At 35.9% G+C, this 21849-nt stretch overlaps 1 protein-coding gene across 1 annotated transcript in view; it reads left to right on the top strand.

The window, feature by feature from the left end:
• Positions 1 to 21849, top strand: part of Pez (protein tyrosine phosphatase non-receptor pez) — a 297962-nt gene that overhangs the window by 257877 nt on the left and 18236 nt on the right. The window contains exons 21-22 of the mRNA XM_090370791.1: positions 1006 to 1165; positions 19705 to 19868. Coding sequence (XP_090226917.1) covers positions 1006 to 1165; positions 19705 to 19868 — 324 coding nt within the window. The remainder of the gene's footprint in view (positions 1 to 1005; positions 1166 to 19704; positions 19869 to 21849) is intronic.

The following is a 21849-nucleotide window of genomic DNA, read 5'->3' as shown; positions in this document are numbered from 1 at the left end:
CTAATCTCCCAATGACCACTTATAACACTGGTTCTTGTCGCTTATTTACGACTTACAAAATATCTGTTTATACCTATCCTAGTTATTACTTGAGTGTTATGATTTCTGGAGTTTTTTTTTTTATTTTTTTTTTATTTGAAGTCTTGAAGTGTCCAGGTTAATCCAATCCCAGTAACTTGAGAGTCTACTTTATTATTACCATGTTTAATGTTGGTAATGTCTTACTGTGTTTTTAATTTATCAATTAAACTTTATTATATGTATGTATGTACAAGAAAATCACGTTCGCTTATATCCGTGGTTTCAGCCATCCCGGTAGATCTTGGAACGTATCCCCTGTGGATACAGGGGTCTTAATGTATATACTTTTGCTCCTGCAGACATACCCTGCTCTGCCTATCCTTTTTGCACAATATATTTCTCTGAAAACAGAGTCACCAACAATAGCTACCTCCTGTGAAACCGGTGCATTCTGTCTTGATTTGAAGCACCTTGGGAAAATAGCAGTATACCAATTACTCTATTTGTATAAAGAATATTTATAGAGTAAAATATACCAAAAATGTAGCTTCGTGCAGTAATCTTAGCATTCTTGAATCCAGGAGATCTGACAAAGTTACATAACTACTTTCTATTTACTCCTAATAGTCTAAAGTATTAGAAAGCCGCTCTAGTATGATTCTTGGAAACAAATTACTTTCCAGTACATAATGTAGTATTAGGCAAAACTAGTTTATCCTTGGATCACTTAATACAAATGGAAACATTCATTAATAATGTCTTTATAAAGTCAGAACATTTCAGTTTTCATAGCAAAAGCTTATAACATAGCTTTGAGATTTGGAATTTTACAAGATTTATATAATCGTGCTTTACGAAGACATTATCTTTATTAAAAAAAAATTGCGATATGATGGAACGTTTCAAGTATGTTTACAATCTATTCTGTTTGATTTTTTGAAGTGGTTTGTTTCAATCACTACTCTAATCGATTTTATTATTCAGTTTCAGATAACTAGGAATTACAGCATGTCATCCTGTACATACACAACTTGTTCATTGATACTTAGTCATGGGCCATCTCGAAGTCAAAGAGCTGTGTGGCATATCCAGTATACCGATTGGCCTGATCACAGTTGTCCACAAGATATTCAAGGCTTTATTAGTAAATTTAATATTTGGTTTCAGTTGGGTTAATACTTAGTGTTGAATGTTAATTTTAGTCAGTTATATGAATTTTTAGCTTTAATTGATTCATTGACAGTGTCCTTTACAACATACACCGATGAGCCAAAACATTATGACCAGCGAGGTCGTTATGCAAATTGATGCAATTGCAGGTGAACTATGGTGCGTGCACGGCTCGAGACACTGTATAAAAAACACCTGATACTAAGCTCGTTAATCGGTGTTACTCTTGACCTTTAGATGGGAAAGGCAGCAGACTTAAGCAAGTTTGACAAAGGCCAAATTGTAATGGCTAGATGACTAGGTTAGAGCATATCCGAAACGGCACAGCTAGTGGGGTGCTCACGGTCAGCCATAGTTAGTACCTACTGAAAGTGGTCCAAGGAGGGGGGAACCCACGAACTGCCAACAAGGCGTTGGACAACCACAGCTAATTGATGCTCAAGGTGAGCAAAGACTCTCCCAGATGGTACGTGGCAATGGAAGGGCAACTGTGGTGCAACTCGCTGGTAATTGGAATGCTGGTGATGGGAGTAATGTGTCACTACACACAGTACATTGAACTCTGTTGAAAATGGGGCCTCATAGCCGCAGTGCCCATCCTAACCATGGTTCACCAGTGACAGCACCTACAATGGGCATGCGAGCATTGAAACTGGACCTTGAGTGATTGGAAGAAGGTCATCTGGTCTGATGAATCACATTTCCTGTTGCACTGTGTGGACGGCCGGGTACGTGTACATCATTTACCTGGGGAAGTGATGGTACCTGGATGCACCGTGGGACAAAAACAAGATGATGGCAGTAGTGTCGTGCTTTGGGCGATGTTCTGCTGGGATACCCTGGGTCCAGTCATCCATGTGCCGGGCACTCTGACGTCTACCACCTACCTAAAAACATCGTTGCTAACCAGGTACACCCTTTCACGGCAACGGTCTTCCCCTCTAGTGGTGCCGTATTTCAGCAGGATAATGTGCCATGCCACACTGCCCAGATTGTTCGAGACTGGTTTGCGGAACATGAGGAAGACTTGCAGGTATTGCCCTGGCCTCCAAATTCCCCATACGTCAATCCCATCGAGTATCTGTGGTTTGTGTTGGAACAGCAACTCCAATCTGCAACGTCTCAACACAGACCTTACAGTAGTTAAAGGATCTGCTGGTTACGTGTTGGTACCAGGTACCACAAGACAATTTAGAACAAGCTGTTTTGACTGCACTTGGAGGACCAACATCATATTAGGTAGGTGGTCATAATGTTTTGGCTCATCGGTGTATGTTTCTGAATTATATAAAAAGAAAAATACAGTAAAATATAGAAATCATGCAAACATTGGGGTGAGGGCAGAATACTACCCATATTATAAGTTATCCACATTATAATAAAATATACTATAAAAGGTCACTAATATCCATTACATTAGATAAGTAAAATTGTTACATGAAGTACACAGTAATATTATCTTTTAATGAAACATCTATATTATTATACCTCACGGTTCATCAGAACCTTGAGGTATAATAGAATAATGAACCTTGAATTTCTAAGAAAATTGTAATTTTGACTACCTGTAACAAAGTTTTGTCTAGGAACCTTGCTTGATGTTTTTTATTGCAGCAGTTAGAAATGCTAAATATGTTTGAATCCAGGTAGCACTCTTGACCCATGTGAAATAAGTCCACAACAATTTAAAACTGCAGTCATTTTGGTGGAGATTAAAAAAGAGCTAAGCTGACATTTAGCATAATATTTGTCTTTATAAATTTTGTCATTAAGAGAATTAGTGTGTGTGTTCATAAATTTAAGGTAAGTTTCATATATATTTATGGAAGCTCTAGTTGATTTCAGATTGTAATTGTTGAAAATGACATTGCTGCAGCACATTCATTCCCAATTGCATTTATAAGCCTCTAAAGTTGAACTGTTGTGTACAACCAGTTCTAACATACGTTATTCTGTTTGACATTTTGGAATATTTTCTAACTGATGTAGAGTACACAACTTGGTGATAGTCTTCTTCTCCAATGGAGCCTTTTTCTTGTGACTATTCTCAACCTTGTGTTGTTTGGAATTACAAGAATGAAAAATGGGATAATCTGCACGATTTCTTTTCCTTGGTCAGATTACTGTTTCGAATCTTCTGATGTGAACATTTGCTCAGATTGTGTCAGAGAAATTATTCTTGTAAGGATGAAATCCGTTATTCCACACTCCACCTTAAAATCTCATCCTTTATCTAAACCTTGGTTTTCTGATAAATGTGCTAAAACTGTTCAAGATCATAATGTTGCATATCACAATTGGCTTATATCCAAATCTCCGGGTTAATTTTCTGCCTATACAAAAGCTCACAACAATTGTAAAGCATTTATTAATTAGTCCAAACTAGATTTCAAACAGGCTAAGAATAGAAAATATACTTCTTGTCCTAATGGTAGTCGAGCATTCTTATCTCCTGCCAGAGCTATTGGCCACAACTTTTGCCCATTTCTATTCTCACCTCTTCAAGACAAGATGGTTCTATTGCCACTTCAGCCAAAGATAAAGCTGATCTGCTAGCATACTACTTTTATTCTAACTCGTGTATTGATGATCTTGGTAAACCACCTACTACCATTCCCAGTACACTCCATTCAGTGCCTCCTGTGGTCTTCCGTTAAAGGATCTCAGAAGGATTTTGAACAATCTTAGTGCTAAGAAAGCTCTGGATCCTGATGGTATTTCTCAACTTGTTCTCAAAGCCTCTGCTTCTGAACTTATTCCTGTTTTGTATTGCCTTTTTTCACTTTCTTATTCCACAGGAATAAGGAATATTTCTTATTCCAATTTACTTGAAAATTTACTCATATCCAGCCAGTTTCTAAAAAGGATGACAAATCCCTCCCATCCAATTATCATCCCATTGCACTTACTCCTACTCTTTCTAAAGTAATGGAGAAATCAATTAATTGCCAACTCTTAAACTATCTAGAAACCTTCCATCTGATTAACGATTGTCAGTATGGATTCCATAAGTGTCAATCCACTGGTGATATTCTGGTGCATGTTACCCATCTATGGACAAATTCAGTGAAAAGCTTCAGTGAAATTCGAGCAGTTGCTCTTGACATTTCAAAGACTTTTGATCATGTTTGGAATAAAGGTCTAAATAAGCTTCCATCTAATGGCTTTGGTTTGCCAACTGTCTTGTAATTGGGTATCCAGTTTTATCTGACTGCTCACTGCTAGTTGATGGCTCTCTACCTTCTAACGTTTCCTCTTGTATATTAGTGACTCTCTTCCTTTGACTGGAAATCCTATGCATAGTTGTTTTGCTGATGATAGCACATTGTATTCCACCTTCCAGTTTGAGAAACCATGCCCTGCACAAACAGCTTCAACTTCTCGAATATCCACTACCAATTCTTTAAATGCTGATCTTTAAGTAATTCTCCAGTGGGATAAAGATAAATTAATTGATTTGAATCTTAAACTGAGTCCTGTCTTATATCTCACAAAAAGGATTCCTCTGCTCCTATGGTGATTTTCGATGATACTGATTTCTAATCAAGATCATATATCTCTATTGGGGATTATCCTGACTTCTAATCTCTCTCTTGGCATAAGCACATTATAAATATTGCTTCCTCTGCATCTAAAAACTAGACTTTCTCTTTCACTCTTGGTGTTACTTTTCTTACAAACAGCTGTCCACTCTGTACAAATTGCAAATCTGCCCTACTATGGAATATTGTTTCCGCATCTGGGGTTGTGCCTCCAAAACCTCTCTCAGGCTTCTAGGTTCCATTCCTTTTGAATGAGAGTAGTTTGGTTAATTAATGACAACTCTAACAGAGACTCTCCATCTCATATAAATTCTTGACTTGGCGCATTATGGCCTTAGCTGCCAATGTGCCATTAAAAACCAAACCAAACCAAATCATATAAATTCTGTTTCTGCTGCATGCCTTTTCTTTAGATACTTTCTTGGGCACTTCTGAATTGGCTTCTATAGTTCCCACTCTCTCTTCCAGAGCAGTCTGAACATATGCCACAATTGTTCAATATCCTTTTACTGTCCAACTTCAAACTCACAGAACCAACTTTTCTTCTTCCTTATTTATTCATTCAATTTCTGTTTTCTGGAACAACCTTCTTTCATCTTCTCAACCTTCAGCCTGTGCGTGTAGGTTCTAATACCTCTTGATACAGTAAGTGCTGTTATAGTGATCACTGGTTATTAGAACTAGCCTCTTTATAGAATCAAATTTTATAGAACCAATTCAAATCAATAAAATGCACTACACTTGTATCATTTATTAGAATTGCATCTTCAGTTATAAGAATCAATTATTTTTCTAAAGCACGGTTCTGGAGGTCACAACCATCAAACAATAAAAACAATTTGCAGTTTCCGGTTTATTGGGCTTTTCTGGTAATGCCATTCTGTTAGTGCAATAAATCGGTAGTAAACTCAGTCTTATTGCATTTGTGATAAATACCAATAGCTGGAATTTTGTTTTCACTTTATTATAAGTGAAATGTGTTTCTCCTTCACTGAAATCTGCTCTTCATTTCTATATCTAAACTTAATCTTACTTGCATGTGTCAGGTTAGTTCCAATTTGTGTGTGCCGTATGCTTTGTTATTGATTGATGGTTATCTTTTTTACTGTGTTTTAAATTTTACTACCCAAAAAAAAAAAAAAAAATGCCAGTAAACAAGAAAGAGAGTAAATTTGAGTGTAAAAGATAAGTTACGAATTATAGAAACTTACCATAAATTAAACTTGGGCAATATGTCTCAAAGGGAAGCAGCAGTAAAATTAGGAATATCTCAGTCAGCTTTATCAAAATTATTAAAATCACTCACACATTAAACACTAATGTGATTAGTGAAACCAGAAAAAAGGAAGCATGAAGGGTAATGCCAAACAATAGATGCACCAATAAATCGTAGCATTCTTCTTCAAAAGGCTAGTGATTTTTCTGAAAAACTATGCCAAAATTTCAAGGCGATGGACGGATGACAAGATGGAAGGAGAAGCATGATATTGTTTACAAAAAACTTCACGGAGAAAAACAGGATTACAATGGTTCTGCAGCTGACACCTGGTTGAAAACCTCTTGGACATAAACCAGCATCCAATGCTTTTAGCCTGAATTGTATTGAAGTTACAACCTACAATTCATATCATTCCCCACTCCTATCTAAAATTTAACAAATGCTCTAAAAAGCTCTGTGTTAGAGCATTTGCCCTTACGTGCAACCACAGCATGTTTCTAACAATACTGAAGAACCAATATTTTCCAAATGCAGCAACGCAGTTTATCTTTTAACCTGTAATATGAAATGTGTAGGACAAACTGGAAATAAACTTCACCTCAGGCTTAACCTACATAGATCAGATATCAAGAATTACAATAACCGCAACTTCCATAACTCTGAACAAGAAATAGAGTATAATCACTTCCAGTTGCACTGCTTTACCAACATTTATGTTTCCATCCTAGCATAAGTAGTAGTAGTAGTAATGGCAAATGATGCAAGAAAGCAAGCTTATATAGCATCACCAAAAAAAAAAAAAAAAAAAAAAACAGTTCACCCAACCATACCCTCCAAGAATTTGTCTAGTTCTTCCTTGAATTTATTCAATCCATCCACTTCCACAACAACAACAGATGAAAGCCTGTTACAACACTCAACCACCCACTGGCTGAAGGCAAACTTCCGCACATCTATCCTGCAACCATCCTTCTTCAACTTGCATTTATGCCCCCTCATGTATGTAGTCTCAGAAAATGGAAGAATACTATTAAAATTCAGCTTACTTCAATCTGTTCAATCCTTTAAACGCCTCGATCAGGTCTCCCCGCAGATGCCTGGTCTCGAGACACCCCAATTTGCAGAACTGAAGCCTTTCTAGATAAGAGCACCCTTCTGTTCCCTTCACTAATCTGATGGCCTTCTCTGCACCCATTCCAGTAGATCTACATACTTCCTAAAGCCGCCAGACCTGTATATAACTCAAGATGTAGCCTAACCATGGCCTTATACAAAGGGATAATCCGCCTCCTTATCCCTACTAGCAAAGTTTCTGCATATCACTGACAAAACCCCCATGAGCTACCCTGTCTACTTCAAGAATCCTGTTTCTAGTCAGCTAAAATCAATATATGGATAGCCAACTTTGTTGGCATTTGAGGATTATAACATTTGAATGAAATTCTACCCTTGAAACCAACAATAGTTTCATCTAATGCAATAATTCTTCCTAGGAAAAAAAATATATTTCACAAAACTTGTCATTCAGATCACCCAAAATGTTTTTTTACTTTAGATCCCCCAAATTTAAATTCCTTTTGTTTCCTATTTTGTCGGTGGGAAGAGGTACGCCATCCAAAATATCTGGCAATTTCTTCCTTTTGGCAAATAAGACTTTCTTGAGAAACAGAATTTTGTCTGTCCTTTCTTCACACAAATATTCTTGTATATTAGTTTTTTCATTTAGTCCCATTTTATCACCATAAAACTTTTTTAGTTCATTTAAATTCTGATTTAGAAAATTTTATGAATTTCTCAATTTTATCAGGAAGGCTGTTAGGAGATGTTAATGCCACCTCTAAATATTTCTAGAATGAAGAAAAAGAACTGCTGCCTTCTGTTAACAATTATTATTCATGCTAAAGTTAAAAACTCTCTATCCATATGGACTAAATAATAAGTTCAATCATAAAATGATCACAAATAATATTACAGATATTTGCATATATGACAATTTCAAGTCAGGCTTTGGTATATCCAGACCTTATAGGAAACACAAAACCCAGTAGTATCACCATTACTATGCATAAATACAAGCTGGATGACTTTCAACACTCACTCACTAAATGGCACAACAGGTCATTTCAGTGTACAGAAGATTCGTGATCTGCTGTTTTGTACTAAACATTGCATCCTAAAAGCTCTTTACAGGTTCATATTCACCTTTAATTTCACATCTAAACACTTGACCTTATAACAGATATCTATAAATTTAAATTAAAATCCAACACCAATCTGACGACTAGTCAAGATAATACTACCATCATATTTAAATATAATACTTGCCTGGACAATTTCAACATTAATAGTTGCATTAATAAATCTACTGACCTACTTCCAGTTGGCTGCCAAAATTTGATCATTATATCCAGATTCACATATGCTAAACGTTTTGGACTCAGTCTGTAATTACAAACATCTAGCAACTGACATGGATAAATTTAATCTTAAACCCGTTTCCAATGGATGTATTTGCCATCAGACCAATTTCTAACTGTTTGTTGATGCACACTTTTCTTATGATGGGTTTACGCATTATGGATTTTCAGCATTAAGTACTTTTTTTCTTTTTCTGGTTACACAAACATTTTATCATCACACCTGTTGATAATGCCTCCTGCAATTATGCCATAATCTGCCAAGCCTTTTATTTCCAAACATTAAATGCAGAACTAAATTCCAGTGCCACCTACAAGTCTCACCAACAACAGCAGTATTATTACAAAGAAGTTAATTGCTTTCAGCAAGAAACTAAAAATCAGCTTTAATAATTACAAATTTCCTTATATTTACTTCATACCTAAGTTCCGCAAAAACCCCACAATTTTCAGGTTCATCACTGCCTGCAAGCACAGTTATGCTCATAAACCCAGCAAAACTATCTATCATGGACATCCTTCCTGATAGTAAAATAATTAATAATAATATACCAGTAATTAATGCTCTAAATACAGTAAGACTCCCGTATCCGTGGAGGATACGTTCCAAGACCTACCATGGATATAAGCGAACACCTGCTTACCCCATATATAACGTCATTTTGTTGTACATACATATGCATAATAAAGTTTAATTGATAAATTAAACACTTAGTAAGACATTATCAATATTAAATACGGTAATAATTAAGTACAGCAGACTTGATTCACCGGGATTGGATTTACCAGGACATGTCAAGACTCCAAATTAAAAAAAAAAAAAAAAAATCAACCAGAAATCATAAAATTCAAGTAATAACTAGAATAGGTATAAAACAGATATTTTGCAAGTCGTAAATAAGCGACAAGAACCAGTGTTACAAGTCGTCATTGGGAGATTAGTGTACCTATTATCTTGCAACCCCTGCTGTCTTCACACCTACCGCTCAAAACAAAAAAAAAAAGACCAAATGTTTAGTTTGATTTAGTGCATCGCGCCGATTGTTGTGTTCCGTTGCACTACAAAAGGACAAATTTTGTTTTGTTATTTATGTCAGGGATGTCCGTTTTTTTTTTTTTTTTTTTTTTTGTTTAGAAATCATGAAAATGATGGGCAAATGCAAGAATTGTGCTTTCAAATTAAACTAAAACTTGAAATTATTCAAAAGTTTGAAAACAGTGCATCCATTAAATCTCCAAAGAACCATTATAATGTTGGTAACGAAACCATACGCGACATTGTAAAAAATAAAGGGAAGCATCATATTGGACATGCGAGTAGTAAGTGTTAAGTTTTTTCTTTTTTTTTTCTTCCTTGGTTAACCTGGGGCACAACTGTACTGCCAACATCTCTCATGTTAAAACTTTTAACTTTAATAGTCTATTTACCAGCATAGACCTAACCAACTTAAAATCAGTTTTGAACGAAATTTACGATATTATTAGTTGTAATTCTAGTTCAATGTATTGATGGCATTCTCTTATCCATTCCTTCTCAATACTGTAAGGGAATATGCTAATTTTATTCTTTGCTTTTTTGGCTTTTTTTCACCTCTCTTCCACTGTTATGGACAAGTATAGAAATGCAGTTCCTGATACATGATTAGGTGTAGTCCCCTGACCATGTATCAATATTTACTTCAGCTGACATCAGATTTTGCATTTTTGCTATCCCTGTTTTCGACATATAACTAAATTTGCCCACCCATATCTGATGACAGCTTTACCACCTTTTATTTTTTATTTTATTTTTGTTTAATCATTTTACTTTACAGTTTCCTCACCTCTAATTGGCTTTGCAATTCAGTCCATAATTGTCTTAATTCATCATAAATTTTAGGATATTAACATTCTTTCGCCTTTTACAAACCTACAATACGCCTGTTTTTCTGCTATCCTTACCCTTCTGGTCCCTGGCACTTTGTGTACTTTTCACCTCCATCTGTACAAACTTTATCAGACTTATCTGTTCTTATATACTTGTATATACTTTTGCATCCTTTACTGCTGCTTTGTACATTTTGGTGCATCTGTCATGCCATGCCTTGCTTATTTATTTTTATTTTTAGACATCAACCGAAACTTTGATTTTATATTACATTTAATATATACACTGAGTGATCACTGAATTATGACTACCTACCTAATACTTTGTAGGTCCTCCTTTTGCCCTCAGTACAGCAGCTATCCGACGTGGCATTGATTCAACAAGATGTTGGAAGCGTTCGGGAGGTGTGGCCAACCAAGCTGTGTATAATGCGGTCAGCAATGCAGGTATGGAGATGATTGGTATATCCTGATATGCCTTTCCATAGTGTCCCACAAGTGCTCTATGGGATTGATATCGGGAGAGTTCAGAGACCAGTCGATATGCTGGAAGTCAGAACTGTGTTCCTCAAACCATTCCTGCACAACAAGTGCCCGTTGGCTCGGCGCATTGTCATCGTGGAAGACACCATCACCATTCATGAAAAAGTGTAACATAGTGGGGTGTACACAGTCAGCAAGCAGTTGACGATAGCGGAGACCACTGATACATTGTTCCACATGCACCCCTGGTGCATGTGGAACAATGTATCAGTGGTCTCCGCTATCGTGTCAATAGTGGTCTCCGCTATTGTTCCACATGCACCCCTGGTGCATGTGGAACAATGTATCAGTGGTCTCCGCTATCGTCAACTGCTTGCTGACTGTGTACACCTCATATTGTTGACGCCAAATCCGTACACGACCATCCACAACGTGGAGTAAATAATGACTCACCCAACCAGCACACCTTCTTCCATTTTCTAATGTCCAACTTGCATGCTTTTTACACCAGGCGAGTCTTTTACGCCGATGAACCTTGGTTAGGAGAGGATGCTGTAGGGATCATCTGCTGGTATAGCCCATACGTGTGAGCATGTGACGCATGGTCATGCCAGATATTGTTCCATGTTGGCCCCATGTTGTATTGGGTAGTCAACTCTTCAGCAGTGCTGTGCCTGTACAAGCCGATGAATCTTGGTTAGGAGAGGATGCCATGGGAATCGTCTGCTGTCTATAGCCCATACGTGCTATATGGGAATATAGCACGTATGGGCATCGTCTATAGGACATGGGAATCGTCTATAGCCCATACGTGCAAGCGTGCGACGCATGGTCATGCCAGATATTGTTCCATATTGTATTGGGTAGTCAACTCTTCAACAGTGCTGTGCCTGTACAAGCCGATGAACCTTGGTTAAGAGAGGATGCCATGGGGATCGTCTGCTGGTATAGCCCATATGTGCGAGCGTGCGACGCATGGTCATGCCAGATATTGTTCCATATTGTATTAGGTAGTCATCTCTTCAACAGTGCTGCACCTGTATGAGTCATTGGACCCGGCGCTCACCTCTAACATCAACCTTTCACTGACCTTTGCAGTTTTGCTGTCGGGTCATTGTTTGACCATTTTGATGCCAGTCCTGGTACACTTTAACTACGACTCTTGAACATCCCACCAGTTCAGCTGTTTGGGAAATCATGGCACCAGATCATCAAGCACCCACAATCTTTCCTTTATCAAAGTCCGATAAATCCTTCCTTTTATCCACCACACTTGGAATTTTACTATCTACTGAACCACTGACACCTTATCTATGCTAAGTAGGTCAACTAACTCCGCACTCTCGTACCTCATGTGGTCAACGGGTCACATTCAGTTTTCATAGGGTGGTCATAATTCAGTGATCACTCAGTGTGTGTGTGTGTACACACACACACACACACACACACACACACACACACACACACACCCACACATTGTATTCATAAGAGGTTGAAGAGGAGTATAACAATATATTTATATGGTTTATGGACTGGGGACATTGCTATTTTTGACAGAATGAATCCAACAACCATAATGGATATGTAAGTTGGTAGATTGAGTGGAAAAGAATAGGAGATGAGCTATCAAGATGGGAATTGGAACTACAGAAGACACCAGAAAAATATTAAAAGTACTTAATGCTGGAAATCTTATTTCGATGGCTTCTTCAAGAGTCAACTGTCAAAATCACAGGAAGCCAGAAGCAAGGCCTCTGTTTCTGATGTAAAATATGCATAGCACATGGTAGAATCAGTAGAGTAATTTGATTCTACTGCTAGATTCAAAATTACTTACCGATTCTACCACATGCCATGTATATTTCATGTCAGAAGCAGAGGCCTTGCTTCTTGCTATCCTTCCTGTGTTTTTCACTGTTGACCCTTGAAGAAGACATTGAAATCATAAGATTTTCAGCATTAAGTACTTTTTTCTTTTTCTGATACCTTCCGTAGTTCCAGTTCCTGTTTTGCTAGCTCATTTCCTATTCTCTTCCATTCAATCTACCAACTTATATATATATATATATATATATATTAATAGTTATATTAGTGATAAAAGGAAAGCAAGAAATAAAGCAAAGCAAGAAAGTTAAAAGACAATAACTAATATTTATGGGTTAATGCAGTTGCAAGCAATCATGCAGTACACCCACAATGTCTATAGAATATCATTAGAAAAAGTAAATCAATCCAATAATAAGAATACCATCAAGGACTTAAGAAAACGCAAAAAAAAAAAAAATAAAAATAAAAATAAAAAAAAAAATAATAAATAAAAAAAAATAATAATAATAATAATTATTATTATCGCTTTTTACCGACAATCTAGATGACTTCAACTGGGGCCAACCACCCAGAATGAAGGCAAAAAACGACAAGAAGTTCTCTGTTTCTGTGATGATCAATATATGCTAAGTAATTTAAATCTAAACCAAATATAAACCAGTATAGGCCGAACATAAATCGAATATAAATAAATCGAATGAAGATAATTAATTAAGAAAAATTTTGAAATATTAGAATCAAAGGTAAGAAATATAAGTAAAATATAAATGTAAGCATATATTAATCATCGTTGACCCGACAGAGAACGTAATTTAAGGATTAAAACAAGATTAAATATATAATACATACTACATTTGACCGTATCTAGGACATAATGTAATAGTCGTCAAAATAATATGTGGTGCCCCCTATGTGATGGATACGGTAAAAATAAATAATTAAATTAAATTAACGCAAAGAGAAACATGCAGATAGTAAGAAGTATATCTTGTAATGCCTTTAAGCTGTCCTACACTCTTTATTTTTATTTCTCCGAAATTATTAGGGCAATCCGAGGACGTAGGAGAAACTATTTCTTATCTATACCACTATTTTTCGCCTTTGTGGAGTTCAGGTTCTATTTTTCCTACTCCTTTAGTTTTTCTTCTTACTATCTGCATGTTTCTCTTTGCGTTAATTTAATTTAATTATTTATTTTTACCGTATCCATCACATAGGGGGCACCACATATTATTTTGACGACTATTACATTATGTCCTAGATACGGTCAAATGTAGTATGTATTATATATTTAATCTTGTTTTAATCCTTAAATTACGTTCTCTGTCGGGTCAACGATGATTAATATATGCTTACATTTATATTTTACTTATATTTCTTACCTTTGATTCTAATATTTCAAAATTTTTCTTAATTAATTATCTTCATTCGATTTATTTATATTCGATTTATGTTCGTCCTATACTGGTTTATATTTGGTTTAGATTTAAATTACTTAGCATATATTGATCATCACAGAAACAGAGAACTTCTTGTCGTTTTTTGCCTTCATTCTGGGTGGTTGGCCCCAGTTGAAGTCATGTAGATTGTCGGTAAAAAGCGATAATAATAATTATTATTTTTTTTTTTTTTTATTTATTTTTTTTTTTTTTGCGTTTTCTTAAGTCCTTGATGGTATTCTTATTATTGGATTGATTTACTTTTTCTAATGATATTCTATATATATATATATATATATATATTTTTCTTTATGTTGGATTCAACTGGAACTGAATCATTTTTGGATTTACCTTTGCTCCTCAATTTTTTTGGGAGGGTATTAGTCAATTTGTAATACAGTTAACCTCCACTTTACGATATTGAACTGTTCCCACCATCTTATCATGAAAATATCATGTAATCCCAATAACACTTTGTTTTTTTGGTAATTTGTTCCAAGACCTTGGAAGTTGAAATTTTCATTATATAACTAAGCTATTTATCTCTTTTTCTTTTACACAATGTTGTATGTACACAAATTCAATATAGTAAATTTATGTCAAATAAGCATAACACAAAAAAATCACTTCAACTAAAGGATGCAAAAACAAAACATGCAGCCAACACATTTACAAATGCTGCTGTTGGCTGAGAGGAACGACCACATGGTCTGGTCGGAGACAGACGTAAACCCATCATAAAGTGAAATAAATAGGCACCAGTTGACATGATCACTGATAAAATGATGGAGGCACTGGTTAAAGATGCATTGCAGGATCATCTAGACAAGACTGCAGCAATAATTCAGACACAGCCAGGGGTTTGTTAAGGGAAAGTCTTGTCTGACAAATTTGATTGGATATTATGATGTGGTTACAAAGGAACTGGATGCAAAAAATAATTTTGATATCATATACTTGGATTTCAGGAAAGCTTTTGACACTGTTGCGCATGGAAGACTAAGACTACTGTACAAATTGGAGCAGATGGGTATTAAGAGTAAGTTGCTACAATGGATAAAAGGATGGTGAGTGAGAGAAGACAGAGGGTGGTAATCAATGGGCGCTGCTCTTTGTAGACTAATGTTATTAGTGGAGTCCCACAGAGTTCGGTGTTGGATCCACTGTTGTTTTGTATATTTATCAATGATATTGATGAAGGTATATCCGGCTTAGTGTTGAAGTTTTCAGATGATACAAAGGTTGGCAGAGTTGTTAATGACAGTAATGGCAGTGTGCTACTGCAACAGGATCTAGAAAATTTGGGCAGATGGGCTGATAAGTGGCAACTGAAGTTTAACATTGACAAATGAAAAGTACTGCATATGGGTAGAAGTAACCCCAGAGGAACATATCATCTGTGTGGTACTACACTTAGAGTGGGTAGAAAAAGGCCTGGGAGTAATTGTGCAGTTAGATATGAAGTTTTCTGAACAATGCAGACAGGCTGCAAGAGCAGGTCATGGTGTTTTGTCAACGATATACAGGAATTTTGCTAGCAGGGGAAAAGGAGGTGATTGTCCCTCTGTATAAGGCAGTGGTTAGGCCACACCTTGAGTACTGCGTACTGGTCTGGAGACCTCATTTTAGGATGTAAATTTGCTTGAGTGTGTACAGAGAAGGGCAACAAATTGGTGAGGGGAATGAATAGATCCTCTTACCCAAGAGAGGCTTAAGTTCTGCAAATTGCAGCAGCTGGAGACTAGGCACCTGCGAGGTGATCTGATTGAGGTTATACATATAAGGCCTTGAATGGGTTGAGCATTCTGAATTCTGATGGGATTCTTCCACTTGTTCAGATTATGGGGGCATAAATTCAAATTGAGGGGGCATAGAACCTTAGGGGGCATAAATTCAAATTGAGGAAAAACAGCTGTAGAATAGATGTGCGGAAATTTTCCTTTAGCCAGCTGGTGGTTAATTGCTGGAACAAACTTCTATCTGTCATTGTGGAAGTTGATAGGTTAAATAAATTTAATGAAGAACTAGACAAACATTTAGAGAGAATGGTTGTGTGAATTTTTTTTTTTTTTTTTTTTTTTTGCTGATGCTACATAAGCTCATACTCTTGCTTTCTTGCAACACATGCCACGATTACTACTACTACTGGTCAGCCACACTATAGAATCAAATTTCAAAAAACCAGTTCAAATCATTAAAATGCACTATACTTTCATCGTTATCATATGCTTGGTTATAAGGAGGTCTCTACTATAAAAACAATAAAAACTATTTGTAGTTTCTGGTTTATTGGGTTTACAGATTTCACTAATCTGGTTTATTAGTGAAATCTGTTATAAACGGATAGTAAACTCTATCTTATTGCATTTCTGATAATACCTATACCTAGAATTCTGTGATTTTTACGTCATTATGGTGAAATGTGTTTCCCCTTCCACGAAATCTTCAGTCATATTAAAAACATAAATAAATTTTCAGAATCTTCTCTTCATTCCTATTTTTTAAGCTTCATAAACTTGTTACTCTGTATCTCACATGATGTTATGATTATGCAATTTCTGCATGTGTGTTATTTTTATTGATTGCGTATCTTTTTTATTGTTTTAAATACAGGGTTGTTAAAATAAAGTATACCTATGTAGAGGGCTCTGGAGCGAGTTCTAAGGCTCGTATTGAAGAGAAATTTGGACAACAGGTACAATAAAGAATGTGCTTGCCATTTATTGGGAAAAAAAAAATTAGTTACAAAATTTGTCACTGTATGGCCCATAACTATCTTAGTTATGATTATGCAAATAATTTACGTTATTTGCATGATCATACACATGCGCCACTGCTCAGCTCTACTGTACTTCATAAAAGCAAAGTAGTCTCTTCAAAATCATACAGTAGATGTTTGCCTGCACTACAGCAGCAATTCCAACAGCGTTGCAGGAAAAGGCACTATTTGCTGTACTATCTGAACAGCAACAATGTAGCTGCAGCTATCAGAGAATTGCAGCATCAGAAGTGCATAAGGTGTGGACCTATGACTGTTTGTGCTGTCCGCAAAATGATTGCGAAATTTGAAGCAACAGGACACCTTTGTGTTCAACCAGGCAGAGGTTAAAAATAAGTGGACTCCTCTCGTGTTGAAGATGTCGCTATGGCTGTCGTGGATTTATCAAGTCAATCTCCATGTGGTAGCACAAATATGCCAGCTGTTTCTCGTGAAATGGACATGCCGTATTCTACCTGTAAGGCTAATAATGTGTCCGATGTTGCGGTATTATCCTTACAAAATGCACATGCTATAGCAGCTAAAGCATGGTGATGCAGCTGTATTCGTTTCACATATGCACTTCAGTTTCTGGGGCAGATGACAGTGGATATCACTTGGCCATGAAACATCCTTTGGAGTGATGAAGCCTGCTTCTGCTTAAATGGACAAGTGAATATGCACAACTGTCGCATTTGGGCAACAGAAAACCTTAGAGTTATCCAAGAGGTCCTGTTGCATTCTCCAAAAGTGACTGTGTGGTGTGAATTTACGGCCATATTCATGATTGGGTCATATTTTTTTGAACAGGTAACACCGACTGGACCCCCACACCTGTTCTGTTACTGGACAGCAATATTATGAAATGTTGGCAAATTTCGCAATATCAGAGCTGCAACAACATGGGTGCCTTCAGGATACCATATTCATGCAAGATGGTGCGCCACCCCACATCCGCTGTTGTGTCCAAAGATTGCTAAGGCAGCACTTTACAGATGAACGGATCATCAGCCGTTGTTTCCAGACATCTTAACCTCCCTGATCACTGGAGCTCACCCCATGGACTTCTGGTTGTGGGGTGGGTTTTTGAAGAACCAGGTGTATTGGGAAGGATGACAAATTCTGGCAGATCTGAAGGACAGCATTAGACGTCATATGCTGGCTATTCCAGTTGACATGTTATGTTCTGCTGTAGAAAATGCCGTTCTTCGAATGGAAACTGTTGTTGACCAAAATGGAGGACACATTGAACAATTGTAGTGCTCTTCACGTGATTTGTATTACCACAGCACCATATAGTGACAACCTTTGTAACTAATTTTTTTTTTTTCCAATAAATGGTGAGTGCATTCTTTATTGTACCTGTTGTCCAAATTTCTCTTCAGTACAAGCCTGTACAACAACCCTGTATTACAACCCAAAAATATAAATTTCAGTGAACAGAAATATCAGTTAGTATGTATATATTACAGTATTAATTAAGCTATGTATTTTAGTGTAAATTTATTTTTATTTTGCTAACCCGTGGGGATGGTACCTCTCTTCTTCCGATTTTCACGTATTATTTAATTTTGTTAATTAATTGGTAAGGTAATGAAGTGTAAATTTTTGCTTTATATCTTTACTTTTATAGCTTGTGGATAATATTTCTCTTATTTTCACTTATTAGAATCTTCGTTCAATAGATTTAAAATTCAATTCATAAACGTGATCACAATGACCAGCTCTTACTACATATCATATAGTGAACCAATCGTAAAAAGCATGGGTCCACTGTATATCTGCAACATGGTGCATTACATCTATATACAAATGTGTGAGAGGTACCATCCAAAATTTTCTGAAGTCACATTTCTGTGGCATGTGGCAGTGATAGTATAAAGTACTACCACTAGACAATGATGATAGTGTTTATCTTTGGAATAAGATAAAGACTATATGTGCCTTGGAATAAGGTTGCACTGAGTATCTCTACAAGAATAATGGATTTAAAAGAATTAGTTTGCTATTTCACATAAATATCCAACCATGATCTGACAGAACACTTGGGACTCTCCTGTTGAAATTACCAATGCATTTTGACAGGAAAACTGAACATATAGTAGATTATGCCATAATTTGTCCCATATGTGTGCTGTCTAATAATAAAAATAAATTGCTGGCCAAGAACAGCATTGCGCTAGTCCAAACAAGAAGTTTAATATTTTGAATATTCAACAAAATTTGAAAGAAGCACCTTAAGATATAATGAAACCTGGGTTCTACAAGTGCTTCCAGCAATGGCTAAATAAAGTGACAAATGAGTGGTTGCTTTCCAGTTGCTCTCTGCATCTTGATATTGGACACAAACTAGATCCAAAAAAAATTGTCATTAGTTAACATATTAGATTCATTACATTCTAGATATAGAATAATAGATATAGGATATACTAGATATAGAATAATACTTCCTAATTTCATTTTCACTTCAGTAAGCTGTTTAATTTGTAGTTCTCAATGTGAAACATTATTTTAATTACTCAGGTTATCAGGTTATATGACATTTGTTTTTCATCTTTCATATTAAAACCAATTTTTTCTTGATTATTTGTCTAATTTGAAAACTGCCACATGCCAACAAATTTACATAGATTTATAGCTTCTTCAAGCCAGTTAATAGCAGCAGTAATATTGAAGTTGGACAGAAGTCAATTTTTTTTAAACTGTACTTCAACCAACAGTTTTTCTGCATAGTATTATTATCAGTTTGGGAAGCCATGCTCAGGCATTCCTTTGTGTTGTGGGTCACGTCCTCGTCTCTGATGCCTTGCTGCATCTAATATCAGCTGATAAGAAATATAAGAACTACTTTATGCAAAAAAAGTTAAGGGTTTAAAAAATTTAGAGGCATATTAGTGTTTTGCTGTAACTTCTCAAACATTTTGTTTTACTTTTTTTTTTTTTTTTGTTATTCTCTTTATAGATTTTATGGGAGAAATAGATGCTGTAAGAAGACTAGCATCAAATCAGCAACCCCCTGGAAGAGGCCGCAATTCTCCTATTATAGTCCACTGTAGTGCTGGTGTTGGAAGGTCTGGTGTAGTCATTCTCTGTGATGTTATGCTATATTCTTTGGATCACAATCAGGTAATTTAAGTGTTTTATGAAATTTTCAAAAAAAATATTTAGTGTTGAGATGGGATAGGGAAAGTTGATTTTCTAACTGATTTGGCTGTGTCATGGATATATTACTGTGACTAAAGACTTTCCCCCCAACAAATTAGTAACAGGTTTTCTTCTACTTGTTTACCTGTGTACACTTAGCATCCAAATAAATACACAAAGAATTTGCAAACTGTACATATTTCATCTAAAATATATACAGCTTAAATAATCTCCTGTATATATTTTATGTTAAAACAGGAAAACACAAGTCACTGACTGGGTTGTATAAGTGTGGCTTACTTAAAGAGCACGGTATGCAATTTCTCTGTTTCATTCCAGAAGTATCTACTGATTTGCAGTGATCTGTGATTCCCACTCAGTAATTCCAGTATTAATTTTCTATATGCTGTTTTATTGCAGCTTGTACTGTTAAAGTTTGAGATACTTCATCATTAGTTGCAATAATTGTTGCTAAGTTGTCGTGTTGGACTGCAGAATAATGCACAGTGTTACCCTGCAAGTCCAACAAGATACTTTATTTATCACAATACAGTTTCTCATTTTACTACCTAAACATTGTTGGACAATGGTAGTAAAGAGAGAAATTGTCTCTCTCTTTTCCAGATGGTGATGATGTTATATACTTGCATAACACCATCAGCTCACCTTCCTCTTGGTCTGCCATCTAGATCTGTTACCATTAATTTTTGCCTCTAAAATATCTGTTTAGCCAAACTATCATCTTCCATTTGCATACCCATACTATCTTAAGTTTGCTTCACCTAACCTTATTTTAGGCATCTCCGTAGCCAGGTGGGAAGGAGCAGCAGTGCGTAGCACATGCTTCTTGATTAGACCGGGGTTCGAGCCTGTCACCACCAAATACAGAGGATGCGGAAAGGTCAGGGAATGACCACCGCATATCTCGGAGCAATATGGCCTTAGTTGCTAATGCTCCTAAAAACCAAATAACAAACAAACATAACCTTAGTTTGTAAAAAGTATCAAATTAAAAATTCTTACAAATTCTTGCAATTTTAGCAATTTTTTTCCTTTTATTTAATTTGTAACATGATCTATAGTTTTGCCATTGCTGCCATATGCTAGTTTCCATTTGTTCAGGTTAAGACTAAATTAGTTCACTACCTTAAAAATTTATAAATATGTTCACTATAGCAGCAAAAATAAGAAGCTGTTCCTATAGCTCTCATACCAGAAAACATGAATAAGATCACTTTCTCAGTTCAACAACAGGTGTCTTGAAATGTTTGAAATTTGGACCATCGCTTTTTAAGCATTTCTTCGGCCAACTTCATTACTCGATTCAGCTGTTTTCCCTTTTATGAATGTAAGGCCATAGATGCTTTATCTATTTGTAAATACTTACATATATATATATGTTTTTTTTGGTATGAAGAAATGTGAAGAAGATTTTTTGTTTAATCCATTTGAATATACGGTATACACGAGAAGGAGTTCAATGAAATGGATAAGAAATGTAGCGATACAGCAGACTCTCAATTTTCCAGGATAGATGGTAAAAAACAAATCCCGGATAATCGATTTCCCAGTTAATCCAAAAATACAGAAATCCCTGACATATGTAAGAGATACGTTCCAGGACTTCTTACTTCATCGAGTTTTGCATAACTCGGGAATGACTAATAACATATTGCTACTATATTATATTATATTATTGACAAATCTGAATTCAGCACGGTACTTGTTAATGTTTGACCATTTTCATATATCCTTATTAGTTTAATTTTCTGATTCAAATCGATCGCTTTCCTTTTCTCGGTAGGTCGACTAGTACCACTACAACTTATCCTCTTAGTCGGCAGCATGATAACGGTCAAAATGAAATTTTCTGTAAAGAACTTCACAGGGTTAAAAGCTCAGGCAAAAACTCACTATTATCACCCCACGTGAGCTCACATTTTACTAAAGCACATTTCTGGAG

Source organism: Mastigoproctus giganteus, chromosome 3, assembly GCF_048544385.1.
Source record: "Mastigoproctus giganteus isolate SK-2022 chromosome 3, ASM4854438v1, whole genome shotgun sequence".
Taxonomy (NCBI): domain Eukaryota; kingdom Metazoa; phylum Arthropoda; class Arachnida; order Uropygi; family Thelyphonidae; genus Mastigoproctus; species Mastigoproctus giganteus.
Note: the sequence above shows the minus strand (reverse complement) of the source record. Positions and strands in the feature narration are given on the sequence as shown.